Source organism: Entelurus aequoreus, linkage group LG05, assembly GCF_033978785.1.
Source record: "Entelurus aequoreus isolate RoL-2023_Sb linkage group LG05, RoL_Eaeq_v1.1, whole genome shotgun sequence".
Taxonomy (NCBI): Eukaryota; Metazoa; Chordata; class Actinopteri; order Syngnathiformes; family Syngnathidae; genus Entelurus; species Entelurus aequoreus.
Window position 1 is genome coordinate 45,306,689 of NC_084735.1, and position 16,712 is coordinate 45,323,400.

General features: G+C 41.1%; 1 protein-coding gene across 2 annotated transcripts in view; it reads left to right on the forward strand.

The window, feature by feature from the left end:
- Nucleotides 1-445: 445 nt before the first annotated feature.
- trpv1 (transient receptor potential cation channel, subfamily V, member 1) overlaps nucleotides 446-16,712 on the forward strand; it is a 43,822-nt gene continuing 27,555 nt past the window's right edge. For both annotated transcript variants that reach the window (XR_009826140.1, XM_062046409.1), the window contains exons 1-5: nucleotides 446-599; nucleotides 6,106-6,330; nucleotides 8,191-8,345; nucleotides 8,416-8,568; nucleotides 8,858-8,995. Coding sequence is in view for 1 of the 2 variants with exons in the window: in XM_062046409.1 (XP_061902393.1) it covers nucleotides 6,122-6,330; nucleotides 8,191-8,345; nucleotides 8,416-8,568; nucleotides 8,858-8,995 (655 nt within the window). In the remaining variant the exon portion in view is untranslated. The remainder of the gene's footprint in view (nucleotides 600-6,105; nucleotides 6,331-8,190; nucleotides 8,346-8,415; nucleotides 8,569-8,857; nucleotides 8,996-16,712) is intronic.

Consider the following 16,712-nt stretch of genomic DNA (forward strand, 5'->3'; position numbering starts at 1 on the left):
GGGTACACCCTGGACGCGTCGCCCCCTCATTGCAGGGCCAACACAGATAGAATTTTTTTTTAAATATCCAATAAATCGCAATTGTTTTCTTTTTGAAAATGTGACAAATTTTAAATTGACTTCTCTAATACCCATACCTAAATTTTACACCTCAATAGTTTGTTTGTCATTTTTAGCCAGAGAGGAAAATATTACAACCACAGTAATACACACTTTTAAATTCGATACCTATCTGACAGTGTCAATCACAAATCAGACTTATATTGATATGTTAAACCATGTTTGGCCATGTTTTAATGAAGGGAATGTGTGCGGAAGCCTTACACCGTATGCTCGATGCTACACAGCTGGTCAATACATCCTCCTTTCAAGCACTCACATCTCCACTGATGTGCTCTGATATTCTCCAGGGCGGGTCATTCTTCCCCCCGCTGGCTTCTTCTCACTTATCTTGTCTGCGTTACATTAAAGCAGCATCTTCGGGCACACCCAGAACCTCTGCAGGAGACCCTACTCACTGTGTGTGTGTGTGTGTGTGTGTGGGTTGTTGTTTCTTTGTTAGAAGAGGACAATCATAAGCTGAATTGTGGACATCTGTGGTGAGTCAAATCTCCTTTTTTGTTTCAACATCTTCAATGGATTACTTTAGTTTCATTTTGTATCGTGCGTGAGATTCTATCACATAAAGACAAGAAAGTGTTGTTTCTATTATGTTGAAAAGCAGCCAGTCAATAATTGCAGTAGGAAGTATGAATAAATAATACAGCACAAACTACTTTAGGTCTAATGTTCTGGTCATAGTCTGACATTAAATATGCATTTTTTGTAATGGAAAAATGTTTTGCTTCTGTTTTTCATCTTTTTCCACCAGATTGCTTTTTGTTCCTCATGTTTTCACACTGAGTCATTCATTCCTACATTTTGAACAGAAAATAGTAACAAGTTCCTGTTATTATTATTCTTCACCATTTATTTTGACATTTTTCATACATTTTGAAATAATATTTTTTATTCATTGTTAGTTTGTAAATATAAGACATGTAAGGTCATCAGCCCAGCTAAATTGTGCGCTGCAGTCATGACATCTTTTTATAAAACAACTCTTTGTTAGTCACTGCGGGCAAACATCACATGTCTACTGCAAAGGTGGTCATGTTTTAGACACAGTGTCATGGTAACTTCTGGGTGCACTTCTCCAAACACAGATTACAAGACTAGACTAGAAAAAAATGAGCATATCGGCATTGCAATACATACACTTGACGGTACAGGGAAATCACATAAGGCATGTAATCATTTTAAAAATAATCAATTTAAACCATGCACAGTATACTGTACACTAATATGCAACTACTGACATGTGTGATGAGGACAAAAAGTGTTGTATTTACATGTTTTGTGACTGCTTTACATTCCTAACAGATTACATGATGTACAATGGCAGTGGTGTGCACGTTCTACAATGATACTTTCTATGGATATATATCACCTTTATTTAATTCAGTCATCTAAAGCAAAGCAAAAGCCTGATCCAACCCAGTAAGTGACTCGAATCACTTAAATCAATCAGATTATATTATTGGTAAGTAATAACGTTACGTTTTATGTCACGGTAGTAGTTGTGACCCCAGAATGCAGAGACGGGTGGCCTAGTGCAGGTAAAATGTATTCAGTAGGAAAAATAGTGCAGCAGGGAAGTGCACAAAAAGGAACAACTATGCAATATGGAAATATAAAGCACAAAGCAGTAATTATTAGGCTGGTATAAGAAGCAGCCTGATTGGCAACCAGGGACAGGTGAGGGAGCCAGTACTCAGACTAAAGTGGTGGCAAGTGGAGAAAAACAAGAAATGAAGACAAAATAAAAGCGCTGGGTAGGAAATAAAACAAAATGCATGAACCTAATAATAACTTTTATGTAAGATCATAACAAATATAGCACATACAGGCTGTTAGAGCGTGGTTATTTTGCTGTATAAATGTACAATGTACAAATGCAATACAATATAGTACACATTATTATAATGGAACTCTGTCTACATACATTTTTGAATGTTTTGTTTTTCACATTCCTTTCACATGAAAAATGTCCTCCCAGCTAAATCATATGAACACATGATACCCAGTTTTTTTTTTAAACTATTCATCAAATAATCAGTTTTGCTTTAAACTTCAGCTATTAAAATCTTTAAACATGAAAATGTTGAGCTATATCTGTCAATATGAATTATAAACATACTTTATTTATTGGTTTGTTAACAATAAATATATTACATCCATCCATCCATTTTCTACCGCTTGTCTCTCTCTGGGTCCCAGCTGCATTCAGGTGCCATTAATTAATTAATTACCCTTTTGAGTGGAGGTGGACCCAAGTTGCCTCTTTGGACCGGGCCCAGTTTAGCTTCATGGGCGCAGGCACTTACCATGAAGCCCCGCCCCCAGGCCTTGACATGTCGCAAAAATAAAACTAATACATTATTGCATCCATCCATCCATCACTCTTACACTTCTCCGAAGTTGTGTTGCGGGGGCAGCAGCCTAAGCAGAGAAGCCCAGACTTCCTTCTCCCAGCTACTTCATCCAGCTTTTCCAGGGGATCCAGATGCGTTAACCAGGCCAGCTGTGAGACATAGTCGCTACACCATGTCCTGGGTCTTCCCCGTGGTGTCATACCGGCCCTAAACACCTCCCCAGGGAGGCACTGGGGGGCATTCAGACCAGATGCCCAAACCACCTCATCTGGCTCCTCTCAATGTGGAGGAGCAGCGGCTTTACTCTGAGCTCCTCCCAAATGACAGAGCTTCTCACCTTATCTTTAAGGGTGAGCCCAGCCACCCAACGGGGGAAACTCATTTCGCCCGGTTGTACACGTGATCTTGTCCTTTCGGTCATAACTCAAAGCTCATGACCATCGGTGAGGATAGGGATGTAGATCGACTGTTAAATTGAGAGCTTTGCCTTCAAGCTTTGCTCCCTCTTCACCATGACAGACTGATACAGGGTTCGTATCACTGCAGACGCTGCACAGATCCGCCTGTCGATCTCATGATCCACTCTTCCCTCACTCGTGAAAAAGTCCCGAGGTACTTGAACTCCTCCACTTGCAGGATCTCTTCCCCAACCTGGAGATGGCACTCCACCATTTTTCAGGCGAGAACAATGGAATCGGACTTGGACGTGCTGATTGTTATTCCAGGCGCGTCACACTCAGCTGCGAACTGATCCAGCGAGAGCTGAAGATCCTGGCCAGATGAGGCCAGCAGAACCACATTATCCGCAAAAAGAGAGCTAATCCTGTAGCCGCCAAACCGCATCTCCCTTCAACACCCTGACTGCGCTGAGAAATTCTGTCCATAAAAGTTATGAACAGAATTGGCGACAAAGAGCAGCCCTGGCGGAGTCCAACCCTTACTGGAGACGGGTCCGACTTACTGCCTGTAATGCGGACCAAGCTCTGACACTGATCATACAGGGATCGGTCCTATACCTCATACTTTCTGAGCACTCTCCACAGGACTTCCCGAGTGACACGGTCGAATGCCTTCTCCAAGTCCACAAAACACATGTTGACTGGTTGGGCAAACTCCTATGCACCCTCTAGGACCCTGCCAAGAGTATAGAGCCGGTCCACAGTTCTACGACCATGACGAAAACCACATTGTGCCTCCTGAATCTGAGGTTCGAATATCCGGTGTAGCCTCTTCTCCAGTACACCTGAATAGACCTTACCGGGAAGGCTGTGGAGTGTGATGCCTCGATAATTGGAACACACCCTCCGGTTCCCCTTCTTAAAGGGAGGAACCCCCTCCCCGGTCTGCCAATCTAGAAGCACCGCCCCCGATGTCCACGCAATACTGCAGTGTCTTGTCAACCAAAGCAGCCCCATGGAATCCAGAGCCTTAAGGAACTCCGGGCGGATCTCATCGGGGCCCTGCCACCGAGGAGCTTCTTAACTATCTCAGCCCCAGAAATAGGAGAGCCCACCGCAGAGTCCCCAGGCACTGCTTCCTCAATGGAAGACGTTTAGGTGGACTTGAGGAGGTCTTCGAAGTATTCTTTCCACCGATCCACAACATCCCCAGTCGACGTCAGCAGCACACTATCCCCACCACACACGGTGTTGACAGATCACTGCTTCCCCCTCCTGAGGCGGCGGATGGACGGCATCTTTCACCGTTGGTGTCCATCAGTGGGTTCTGGGATTACCGCCTTGGCAGGCAATGACCACAGCTCCGATTGGCTGCCTCGAAAATAGATGCATGGAACATGGTCCACTCGGACTAAATATCCAGCGCCTCCCTTGTAACATGTTCTAAGTTCTCCCGGATGTGGGAATTGAACCTCTCTATGATGAGAGACTCTGCCACACATTCCCAGCTGACCCTCACTATGCGCTCGAGCCTGCCAGGTCTGTCCGGCATTCTCCCCCATCAAAACATAAGACCACAAATCCGATGATACATCCACAAAGTCGATCATCGAACTGCGGAGCCTTTATGTTTGAACATTGTGTTTTTTAAGGACAGTCTGTGACGAGCACAAAAGTCCAATAACAAAACACCACTAAAGTTCAGATCAGGACGGCCCTTTCTCCCATCCACGCCTCTCCAGGTCTCACTGTTGTTGCCAATGTGAGTGTTGAAGTACCCAGTAGAACAAGAGAATCACCAGAGGGAGCACTCTCCACTACTGCCTCTCGGGACTCCTAAACAGGGCAGGTACCATGCTGTTTGGTGCATAAAACAAACAATGGTCAGGACCCGTCCCCCCACCCGTAGGTGGAGAGACACTACCCTTTCGTCCACCAGGTTAAATTCCAACCTGCAGGCTCTGAGCCACGGGGCAACAAGTATTGCCACCCCAGCCCCGCCTCTCACTAGCAGTGAGAGGCGTCCATCCCCTTTCGAGATGACTGGTTCCAGAGCCCTTGCTGTGCGTTGAAGTGAGACCAACTAGATCCAGCCGGAACTTCTCCACCTCGCGCACCAGCTCAGGCTCCTTCCCCCCAAGCGAGGTGACGTTCCACGTCCCAAGAGAAAGCTTCTGTAGCCGAGGATTGGACCGCTAAGGGCCCTGCCTTCGACTGCCGCCCAGATCGCAATGCGCCCAACTTCTACGGGTGGTGAGCCCATTGGAGGGGGCACCCACGTTGCCTCTTCAGGCTATGCCTGGCTGGGCCCCATGAGGGCAGGCCCGGCCACCAGGCGCTCGACATCAAGCCCCACCTCCAGGCCTGGCTATAGAGGGGGGCCTTGGTGACCTGCGTCTAGGCAAGGGAAACCTAAAAGTCTTTGAAAACATTATTAATGAGATATAATATTAAATATTCCACAAATCTTGCACGTCACCTAAAACATAAAGCTAATATATAGCTAATATAGCATATACTAACATTCTGTGTTTACTGTGTAGTCATCAAATAAACTCAATGCATTGGTACTTCTGCACAATCTAGTAAAAATGAGTACAAGAAAAAATACAAACATATTGTCTTTACAAAATAATAATGCACAGTTTTGATATGCAACATTGAAAGGTAAAATCACATAAATAAACAAATGTTTACATTAATCGCAATCTGACAATTTTTTTTAAATCATCTGCAAGATTACTGGAAATTTACTGAAAAACAACTGAAAAAACATGTATTAATATCAAAACAAACCTGTGCTTGAACGTGTAGGACATGTGCTCCCAACATCCTGGTTATATATTGTAACTCTTATAAGGCTCTTATTGGTTTATTTAGGAGTGCCTATTAAAGTTTATACTATTGCTGTCAACCGACTAAAATGTGTAGATTAATCCCATGCGTGATGTAGTCAAAAAGATTAATCATGTTTAATATCCAATTAATCTTGTTTTGTTTTCATTTTTTTAAATTATTGTGTTTCTCAATGAGGTCTTGTACAATGCATCTTAAAATTGTGTGATTCCGAGTTACTGTGTGCTACTCATCACAATTACTCATGCAAATTAATTACTCTTGATTAAGTAGTTTATACATCACAGTGGTCCCATATTTAATGCAATATAGTGTCATGTTTATTCCTTATAGCACCTCTACCTGTTTTTCCATTAACTCCTTGAAATTTGTTTTAGACATCTGGGCACAAAAATGAAGAAATCAGATTCTTCTGTCTTCTCCCTGGAGGCTGACGACAGGACGGAGGCGGACAAACATCGCCACAAATCCCCAAATCAAGATGCTCTAGTGTCGGTTTTAAGTGTGGGCCACGAGGCGCCCTTAGCCCCCATGGACACTGACTACCAGGAGGAAATGGAGAAGACCAAACCTCAAATACGCTTCAACCTCAACTTTGGCAAGTAAGCTTCGCCATGCTGATTAAAAATCATAATAAAATCCCTGGCTACTACATTAGAGCAATGCTATAACAATCATGTGTAATGTTTTGTAGTTCATTATGTACTAGGGGCGGGCGATACTACTTTGGTATCTATTAGCTATGAAGTATATACAGAGTCAGTATTGCCAATACTAATACTTTTTACTTTACTTTTTTTTATCTTTCAAAGATCTTTTGAAGATCTTTGAAAGATTTTGCCTTTAATTTATTGACAATAATTAAAACAGAATAAAACACATGATAAAGATTTGATAAGAAACAAAGAAAAAAAAGTTATCTATGATTTACAATTTAAGAATATATAGATAAAACAAGAAAAGCATTTGGAGGGTTCTAAGTTCTGAATCCAAATCCGGATCAGCCCCAAAATGTAATCACTTGTTCCATATCCCATTGTTATGGTTCAATGGGACATTTGCTATGCCAACTAATAGCGCGGATGCTTGTAACTCAAATTTTTGGTTGCAACTTAAAGCATACCAATTCGTGAAGAGACCACGTATCTGAAAACACGCTTAAAAAATGTTGTCTATCATTCACAATCTTCATTGGAGAAAAGAACACATATGTATTTTTTTTTTGTAATTCTACTGTGTAATAATCGGTTCTTACCAGGTAGCTAGCAATGGTGCTAATGGGAGTAATCCATTTTGCCTCTAAATCACTCTTAAAAACCCATCCAAAAAGAGCCAACAATACTCCATTTACATCTTGAATCCTGAATATTAACCAAGTATTGGCAATATTGTTATTATAAGTCTTTACATAAAGAAACTATTTTTAGCTGTACCATAATCCAAGAGCCTGTGCAGCTGCAGCTTTTACGTACTGAGCTGCTGCTTATGATCGCCTTTTAGCCGGTGAAGGTCAATTGTAGATAATAAATCATGCCTCCCACCTGGATAAAAAAAGGTTGTGGACATAAACCAAGAAGTTGGTCATCTGTGACATTACACTATAGATGGCGAGAAAGACACAAAAAGACTGTAGTTTGCGGCACCGTTTGTTTGTTGTTGCAAGGATTATCATTCATTCTTCATCTAAATGGTAAGATTTGAACATCCCATCAGTCGGCATTCCAGTGAGAGCAGACATTGTACAGTAAGTGAATATTTAATTATGTTGTTGTCGCTCATGAAGTCTGTCATGATTAGTAGTAGTTGTTGTTGAAGAGAAAGCGAACATTGTGATGTGCCTAAGATTAATACGCCGCCATATGCTTAAAATGAGGGAAAATAGGTAAATATTACATGTTATTATGAATGTGCCTGTTACTAGATTACATACAGGTACATACTTCCAGTGTGTATATAAAACGTTGATGGAGGTTTTTGGATGTTTTTCAAACGCTTTATAGGTGGAATAAAGCGACTCCTATAGGCTCCATTGTTAGGGGATTTTAATTTATATTTATTTACGAGATAGAATGCATAAAATAGGAAAAATATATGTGTGCTTATCTCACATAGGGAGTGCAGTTCCCCTTTAATTTGTGGGCACTCTTAATCTGAGGTATCACTGTATTTTATTCTTGCATTTAAGTTATGATAATGGTTTCTCACACATGTTTGGACACATTTTTACAATAAAACCATATAATTTTCACTCTGATTTGAGGTTTTAGTGTGTTTAGCACACACACGGTCAACATTTAAAAAGAACTGTACTGAGGTTGTACTACATCTAGGAAATCAACTGAGGCAGGATATACTGTTTTAAATTTGCAACATGAAGAAAAATACATATAACGTTAAATCCTTATACAAATGTTTACAGTTGCACAATTCAACTTTGTTGCCTAATAAATTGATGTTTACAGAGGAATCGAAGGTGAGGATCCAAACAAGAGAGAAGACAGTCAGTCCTTTAACATCGACAGGTTGTTTGACGCAGTGGCCAGCAGGGACGTTAGAAGGTTGGACGGCCTGCATCAGTACTTGCATCAAAACATGAAGAAACTTTCAGACACTTTGTGTGAGTGTGACTGCTGCTTTAGTGTTGTCATGACAATACACTTCCTAGATTAATGGGATTTCTCTCACAGATCAGTCGTACGGTAAAACTGCCCTGATGAAGGCTCTGCTGCACCTCCAAGACGACGAGAACCCGATGGTTGAATTATTGTTGGACATCTCGGAGAGGATAGGGGACATTAAAGAGTTTGTGAATGCAGCTTACACCAGTACGTACTACAGAGGTAAATAATATGCTTGCATTTATTTAAATAGGATGCAGAATTGTAATAAAGATGTATATTATAATGTGTATACAGGGGTTCTCAATTATTTTCTGTCGCCCCCCACCCCATTTAAACGCTATTGAAAACCTGATAATATCTATTGATTTATCTGTACAAACCACTGCATGAGTTTCCGCATTTTGCATACTTGTGAAAATTGGTGAGTAAAATGATATATGTGAACGCCACTGAAAATCTCGCCTGCCACTTACACTCCCCGCCCCTTTATCGGTTTGTGATTGAACAGGGCAGACAGCGTTGCACATCGCCATCGAGAGGAGGAGTCTGAAATATGTCAAACTTCTGCTCAGTAAAGGAGCAGACGTTCATGCAAGAGCCTGTGGAAAGTTCTTCCAGCCTCATGACGGCCCAAACTTCTACTTTGGTAAAGTCACGTAAAGTTTATATAAACAGTTTGTGCACTTTTATGTACCGGTACATCACCTGAAACCTCGTTAACACCTATATATTATTACAGCACTTAAAATACTTACAGTGCATACAGAAAGTATTCACAGCGCTTCACTTCTTCCACATTTTGTTATGTTACAGCCTTTTTCCAAATTTTAATAAATAATTTTTTGTCCTCAAAATTCTAGACAATACCTCTCAATGACAATGTGAAAAGTTTTTATGTTTTTATTTTGCTAATTTATTAAAAAGGAAAACAAATTCACATGTACATAAGTATTCACAGCCTTTGCTCAATACTTAGTTGTTGCACCTTTGGTAGCAATTACAGCCTCAAGTCTTTTTGAATACGATGCCACAAGCTTGGCACACCTATCTTTGGGCAGTTTCTCCCATTCCTCTTTGCAGCAGCTCTCAAGCTCCGGTTGGATGAAAAGCGTTGGTTTTCATCCATTGTAGAATTTTGAAAAGCTGTGACTACTTTCCGGATGAACTGTACTATAGTAGATTTTAAAAGCTTATATTATGCATTACTCTATTACTGTATATTGATATTCCACTATAACAAACTTTCCTGTCATAATCTCTAATCATTCAGGGCATATGGAAATTATTAACAGCGGTATACTTCACTCTCATTCTGTTATCCATCCATCCATTTTCTTCCGCTTGTCCCTATGTTACTGCCTAATTCCAAAATGTAATAAATACATGTTTTTTCCTCCAAGTTGTACACATAATAATCTATCATCATCATCATCTGGTATCACTCGAGGGTAGGATTTTTTTCCCTACTTGTGCACTCGTAGGTGACTCACAAGGCCAGCTCCCTTATTCCTCGTTTGGATAAAGATGTTGATTAGAGGTGTAACCACTATACAGCTGGCGAGTGTTTAACAGCTGCCAGACCACGATTCCCGTTAGGATGGCGGTATATGGGACAGGATGTCATGATTTGGTCTGCAGTCTGCTCCTCTGCACCACACTCACATGCCGCAGATGAAGCCATACCCCATTTGAACATAGTTGAGCGGTAGTAGTATTCACTAATTCCCGATGGAAGAAAGGAGCTGGCTTTCTTTCTTCTCTTCTTCTGACGGCGCCCCGGCGTATACTTTCTTTGTGATGGCCTCTGTCTAGAGCAACTAAAAGCCTCCTGGCTGCACAACCTTTGGCTAGATTTTCCCAGCTGTCTACATCAATGCCGCTTCTCTTGAGATCATACTTCTGGTTGTCTTTCTATCCATTGCGTTGACCTCCCTGTGTCCGTTTAACAAGGTGTGGGAATACAAAAGTTGCTTGGGCAGTCGATGATTGGACATGTGTCACAAATGCCCTATCCAACGCAGCTGATTTTGAACAATCATTGTCTCAATAGTCATACAGTTGGCTTGTTCCAAAATGCTGATGTTTGTTTGTTTGTCTTGCCAACTGATGCCTAACATCTTGCGTAGACAGCACTGGTTGTACATCTCAAGACTTTTCAGGTGGTGCCCATATGTGGTCCATGTCTCACTTGCATACAGCAGCGTAGGGAGAACTCGTTTTCTGGCACAATTAAGATGATGCTTCACTTCCGCGTCAATGTCGGCATTCACTGGAAGGTGGCTTCCAAGGTACATTTTCCAGAACTGCGTTGTTAATTTAGAATTGTGGATCTAAATGAGGTTCAAATTCAGAAGCTTTGGGGGGCCTTTGGAACATTCCTTTAGTCTTCTTGATGTTTAGCTCAAGGCCAAGGGCATCATAGGCTTTGATGAAAACACTCAAGATGATTTTAAGGTCTTCAGCTGAAAGAGCGCTTACAACGTGGTCATGGGCATGCTAGAGTTCTATGACAGAGGTTGTAGAAGTCTTGGTCTTTGCTTTTAGCCTGCTTAGGAGAAACAACTTCCCGTCCATTCTATAGACAATACTGATGCCATCAGGTAGCTTGTCTTTGATTATATGGGGGATCACAGAAATGAAGATGGAGAACAAGGTAGGTGTAGATACACATCCTTGAATGACTCCAGTGATAATGTTGGATGCATCAGAATGACTTCCAGTCAGTGGCCTTCATGTCATCATGTAGTAGTGAAATGATGCGAATGGATTTCGCAGCACATCCGCATTTGGACAGTATGGTCTACAGTGCCTCACGATTCACCATGTCGAAAGCCTTAGATGTCTCTATGAAAGCTGTGTACTGTGGAAGATTTTGTCCTCAACATTTCTCTTGCAGCTGCCTTGCACTGAAAATAATGTCCACGGTGCCTCTCGATTGTCTAAATCCACATTGTGTCCAGGATAGTTTCGTACACAGGAAGGAGGCGGCTTGCTAGAATCCTGGCAAGTATTTCACCTGCAGTTAAAGTTAAAGTACCCATGATTGTCACACACACACTAGGTGTGGCGAAATTATTGCAAGAGGGAGGTCCTCTATAATTTTCACAGATGGTCTTGTCCTCTTTTTTGAACAGGGTGACAGTGCATCCGAAAGTTTGCTTGCATCACCTCATTTTCTCAGATCTTTGTAATTGGAAGATACAGTTAGTAGGTCAGGGATGAACATTCTTGCTTAAATATTTTGGCGGAAATGCCGTTTGCTCCAGTGGCTTTGTTGTTTTTCACATGACTGATTGCTTTCTGTAGTTCTGCCAGAGAGGGAGTGGCTGCTAACTCTTCTATAATGGGATATCATATGATTTTTATCAAACACCCACTCTTCAAATGCTGAGTTCTGGTTTTAACAGGTTTTGAAAATACTCTCTCCAACGTTGATTGATGGCAGCACGATCCGTGGGAAATTTAGAACCATATTTAGACCTCAAAAGGGTAGGACCGTGGCTAATTGGTCCATAAATGTCTCTTGTTGTGCTCAATAAGACACATGAATTACCACTGTCCGCTAATTGCTGCGGCTCATCTGCTTTCATGCGCCACCAGTGGTTCTTTATTCTTCTGATATTTTACTACACCTCAGCTTTTATTTTCAAGAACATCTTCTTTTTGAAAATATCAGATGTATCCTTTTGCCAAGCTTGAAATGTTGCCCTCATTTTCTCTATCGTCACGCATATGACGGTGTCGTTCTCATCAAACCAATCTTGGAGAATGCGCTTTTAGAAAAACAATTGTTTTGCTACAGGCTTTGAGAATAGCAGTTTTGAGCGTTAGTCAGGGCTCCTTTATATTGTCTGGATACTGATCTTTGCAGATCTGACTTCTGAGAATAGTACCTCGTGCATCCTGTTTAGCAAGATCCTTCAGTAAGGCGACGTTCAGCTTACGCCTACAAAACTTGCGGTAGAGCGTCATTCTGCTGGCGATGTTTATGTTCATCATAGATCGGATCAAACGGTGGTTTGTCCAACAAATATCTGCAGTAGCTCTTGTAAGAAGCTTGCTATTGCGATTGCTACAGAATAAAGAAATAACGCACACACAGGCGACAGTCTAGAAAATAGTCCTCCCATCTTTATTCAACAGAGCCCTTTTATACACTCTCCTAACGTCATATCGTACATGCTGTTCCGCACACTAGACATTACATTGTAAGAAAACTGATCCATTTTAAGAATTACTTGTCTGCACAAAATATTGTCAACAATTGAACTTGGCACTTAGCATCAAGGGTTGGAACTGGGGGTTAAATACACCAAAAATGATTCCCGGGCGCTGCACCGCAGCTGCCCACCGCTGCTGCCCACCGCTGCTGCCCACCGCTGCTGCCCACCGCTCCCCTCACCTCACAGGGGGTGATCTAGGGGATGGGTCAAATGCAGAGGACAAATTTCACCACACCTAGTGTGTGTGTGACAATCATTGGTACTTTAACTTAACTTAACTTAATAAACTCTGTTATACACAAGATGAAAACTAGATGTGTCTCAGTATAGGTCATACATGGTTGAGACATATTTTAAGCCACCACATATACCGCCCCTTTTTTTTTTTTTATTACCGCAAATAATTTGAATGTCCACACGTTTGCCAACCACTGCCAATCACTTCTTGTTCGAGTTTATACTGATGATCCTGTTGTCCTGATTGATTGCACGTTTCGAGTGCAGTTTGCATTGTTCGTGTTCACGAGCACCTGGTCGCACCCTCCGGCAGGAGTTTTTAACATGGCTGTGCAGCACTTTGGAAACATTCTTGTTGTGTAAATGTGCTATATAAATAAAGTGGATTGGATTGGATTAGGAGTCTTCCGGAGACGTCCTCACTGCTTGACACATCCTGACATATTTCCTAAAAGTATGGCTATTGCTAGGTTACAGTGACATGCAGTCACTGGAGGCAGGTGAGGCGGGGCCTCACGTGCCATCATGAGAGAAAAAAAATGTAAAAAGAAAAAAAAAAAATTCAATTGTTATATGTATCCAGTGATTATACTATAAAGTTATTTTCCATTTAACTTCACCAGTTTTAGATTATTTTTATTCAAAATCGCTGAATTTTCACATTTGCCGTTCAAATACTGAGAAGAGACGGTGCGATGATCAGCAGCCAGTTGAGGCACGTCACTGCGTTGTGCCTCAACATGGATTGCGGACTCGGCTAACTGCTGGCCTGCTGTGCAGTGAGATCGTATTGCTATATGAACTATATTATACATTTCCATAGTTTAGTTAGCTGAGGTATATAATGTACAGGGTATTTTGTCAACAACTGTATGTGTGTAAGTATTTCTTGTGCTGAGCGATCATAAAACGGCTGCAAAAGACGCACTGGCTGAGGCTCGCAGTAATCCCGCCTCCTGGTGGTAGAGAATGCACCCCCACCGTAGAATGCACCCCCTGACGGGAGTGTTATATCAACTAAAGCCCACACTTAAACTTTTCACATGCAAGATTGAATCTATTTAAAAAAAGTTATTTAATAAGAAGCCAAAAAGTGCAAAAACAATAATGTTTGTGTTGGAGGAGTTGTGAATGACAGCTGGGCCACAACATTAGGTACACCTGCAGACTGCAGCACGGATTTCATATTTCATTCATTCACAACTCCTCCAACACGAACATTATTGTTTTTGCACTTTTTGGCTTCTTATTAAATAACTTTTGTAACCTATTTTTATGGACTTTCCTCTTTGTGATGTTAAGTTCCTGTTATACGCTGTTATACAGTATATGCCTTGAGCTCTTATTTTGAAGGCGCTAAGAGCGGAAGTGATGACACGTTGGAGTGGAGCGGAGGTTTTTGAAAGAAGGTAAATAAAGTTGTCCTCGTGTAAACTGGAGCCTCCGTGTTTGTTATTTTGTAGTTTCATACAGTATAGGCGACATTTATAAACCCTTGGTTACACTTTTTTTTAAATAGATTCAATCTTGCACGTGGAAAGTTTAAGTGTGGGCTTTAGTTGATATAAAACTCCCGTCAGGGGGTGCATTCTACGGCGGGGGCGTTTCTCAAAGTGTGGGGCGCGCCCCACTGGTGGGGAATAGAGACATGACAGGTGGGGCGCGAGGAACGGGAGGAAATTTCACTTTAATTTTTTTTTTTTTTTCAATTTTATTCTTAGATCATTTTTTTTACTATGCTTTCATTTTCTATACACACTGTAAATCACTTTGTGATTCTGTCTGTGTAATCCGCTATATAAATAAATGTAAATTACTTATTTTTCCTGTAGGCTTTACATTTCTAGGTAGGAGCGAAAGTTTGACAGACATAGCAACAGTAACTAATGGGGGCGGGGCTAAGCGGAAGCTTTGTGAATGGCGAGTCACTGTGCGAGGATTTGCTGTTTTGCAAATACATAAAAAATAGAGCCAATGCTGATGAGCTGTTCAATATAATGGACAGTTTCCTCAAAGAACACGACCTTAAATGGGAAAACTGTGTGGGCTTCTGCTCTGATGGCGCACAGACCATGGCAGGGTAAAGAAACGGGCTGCAGGCTCTAATAAAGAGGGTTGCGCCAAATGCGCATCGGACACACTGTCATTCACCGGAAAGCACTCGCGTCAAGGCAGCTCAGCCCCAAACTCAATGAGGTTTTAACAGTGGCAGTGTCAAGCCTGCAACCCCGATTTGAAAAGCTGTGCAGTGCAAAACAGGCTCATTGCAGCCACTAATGCTGGAGTACTGTAAAACTCATGTTCACTTGCCCTGTCTTGCCAAATGCATTAGCTCCTCCTTTTTTTTGTGCAAAGATTGCAAAGTGGCACTTTTATTTTTTATTTATTATTGAACTTGATGCAAGTTATTTGATTTATTATTGAACTTGATGCAAGTTATAACACTTTTATTTGATTTATTATTGAACTTGATGCAAGTTATAACACTTTTTTTGATTTATTATTGAACTTGATGCAAGTTATAACACTTTTATTTGATTTATTATTGAACTTGATGCAAGTTATAACACTTTTTTTGATTTATTATTGAACTTGATGCAAGTTATAACACTTTTATTTGATTTATTATTGAACTTGATGCAAGTTATAACACTTTTTTTGATTTATTATTGAACTTGATGCAAGTTATAACACTTTTATTTGATTTATTATTGAACTTTGGCGACTTATATGGAGCTAGGAGCTAGCATAGGAGCTAGGAGCTAGCATAACAAACACTGAGGTGTTTTTATGCAGGATTAATTTGTGGCATATTAAATATAAGCCTGGTTGTGTTGTGGCTAATAGAGTATATATATGTCTTGTGTTTATTTACTGTTGTAGTCATTCCCAGCTGAATATCAGGTCACCCCCGGCTCTCACAGCATCTTCCCTATCTGAATAGCTTCCACTCCCCACTACTCCTTCACTTGCACTTTACTCATCCACAAATCTTTCATCCTCGCTCAAATTAATGGGGAAATTGTCGCTTTCTCGGTCCGAATCTCTCTCACTTCATGCGGCCATCATTGTAAACAATAGGGAACTTTGCGTATATGTTCAATTGACTACGTCACGCTACTTCCGGTAGGGGCAAGCCTTTCTTTTATCAGATACCAAAAGTTGCGAACTTTATCGTCGTTGTTCTATACTAAATCCTTTCAGCAAAAGTATGGTAATATCGCGAAATGATCAAGTATGACACATAGAATAGATCTGCTATCCCCGTTTAAATAAAAACATTTCATTTCAATAGGCCTTTAACTTCACTTCCAGCTTTAAACTCCTCTGGAATTCCTCTTGGCTGCCTAATTGAATTAATACAAACACGTGAATTTGATGTGGACCTAGTCCTATCTGCACATGTTTTAAAGCTTTGCTTTTCAGGAAGGACTATGGGTAACATGGTTAGGGCTCTACAGCACACTATACATTTGTCTTTTGGTCATTACCTTTGGATTGGATTGATCGATTAATGGATTACCTGTGCTATATACCACACCCATTTATACCACCCGTTACCTCTGGCTATTTCCCGTTTACTCTACTCTTCAGCATTGAAACTTCTTGGCTAAAGCCCATCTCTTACTGGATAATCAAGATTATTTGAATTGTGGCTGCTATGAGTGAAATTGTGAAAGTGTCATAGTCTAAACTAGACTTGATTGTTCCCATTGTTAACCCCACAACAAATGTAGTCACTGGTAATGTTGTTGAGACTCCTTGCGTTGTTATTTCATTTGATGCTTTCAACCTGGCTACTACGACTTCCGGCAGGGGAGTCGTCACATGCTTGGATACTTTCATGCTTAATGGTTCCGTTGGTAGTGGTAGTCATATGTTTGCAAAACTGGATCCCTCCTT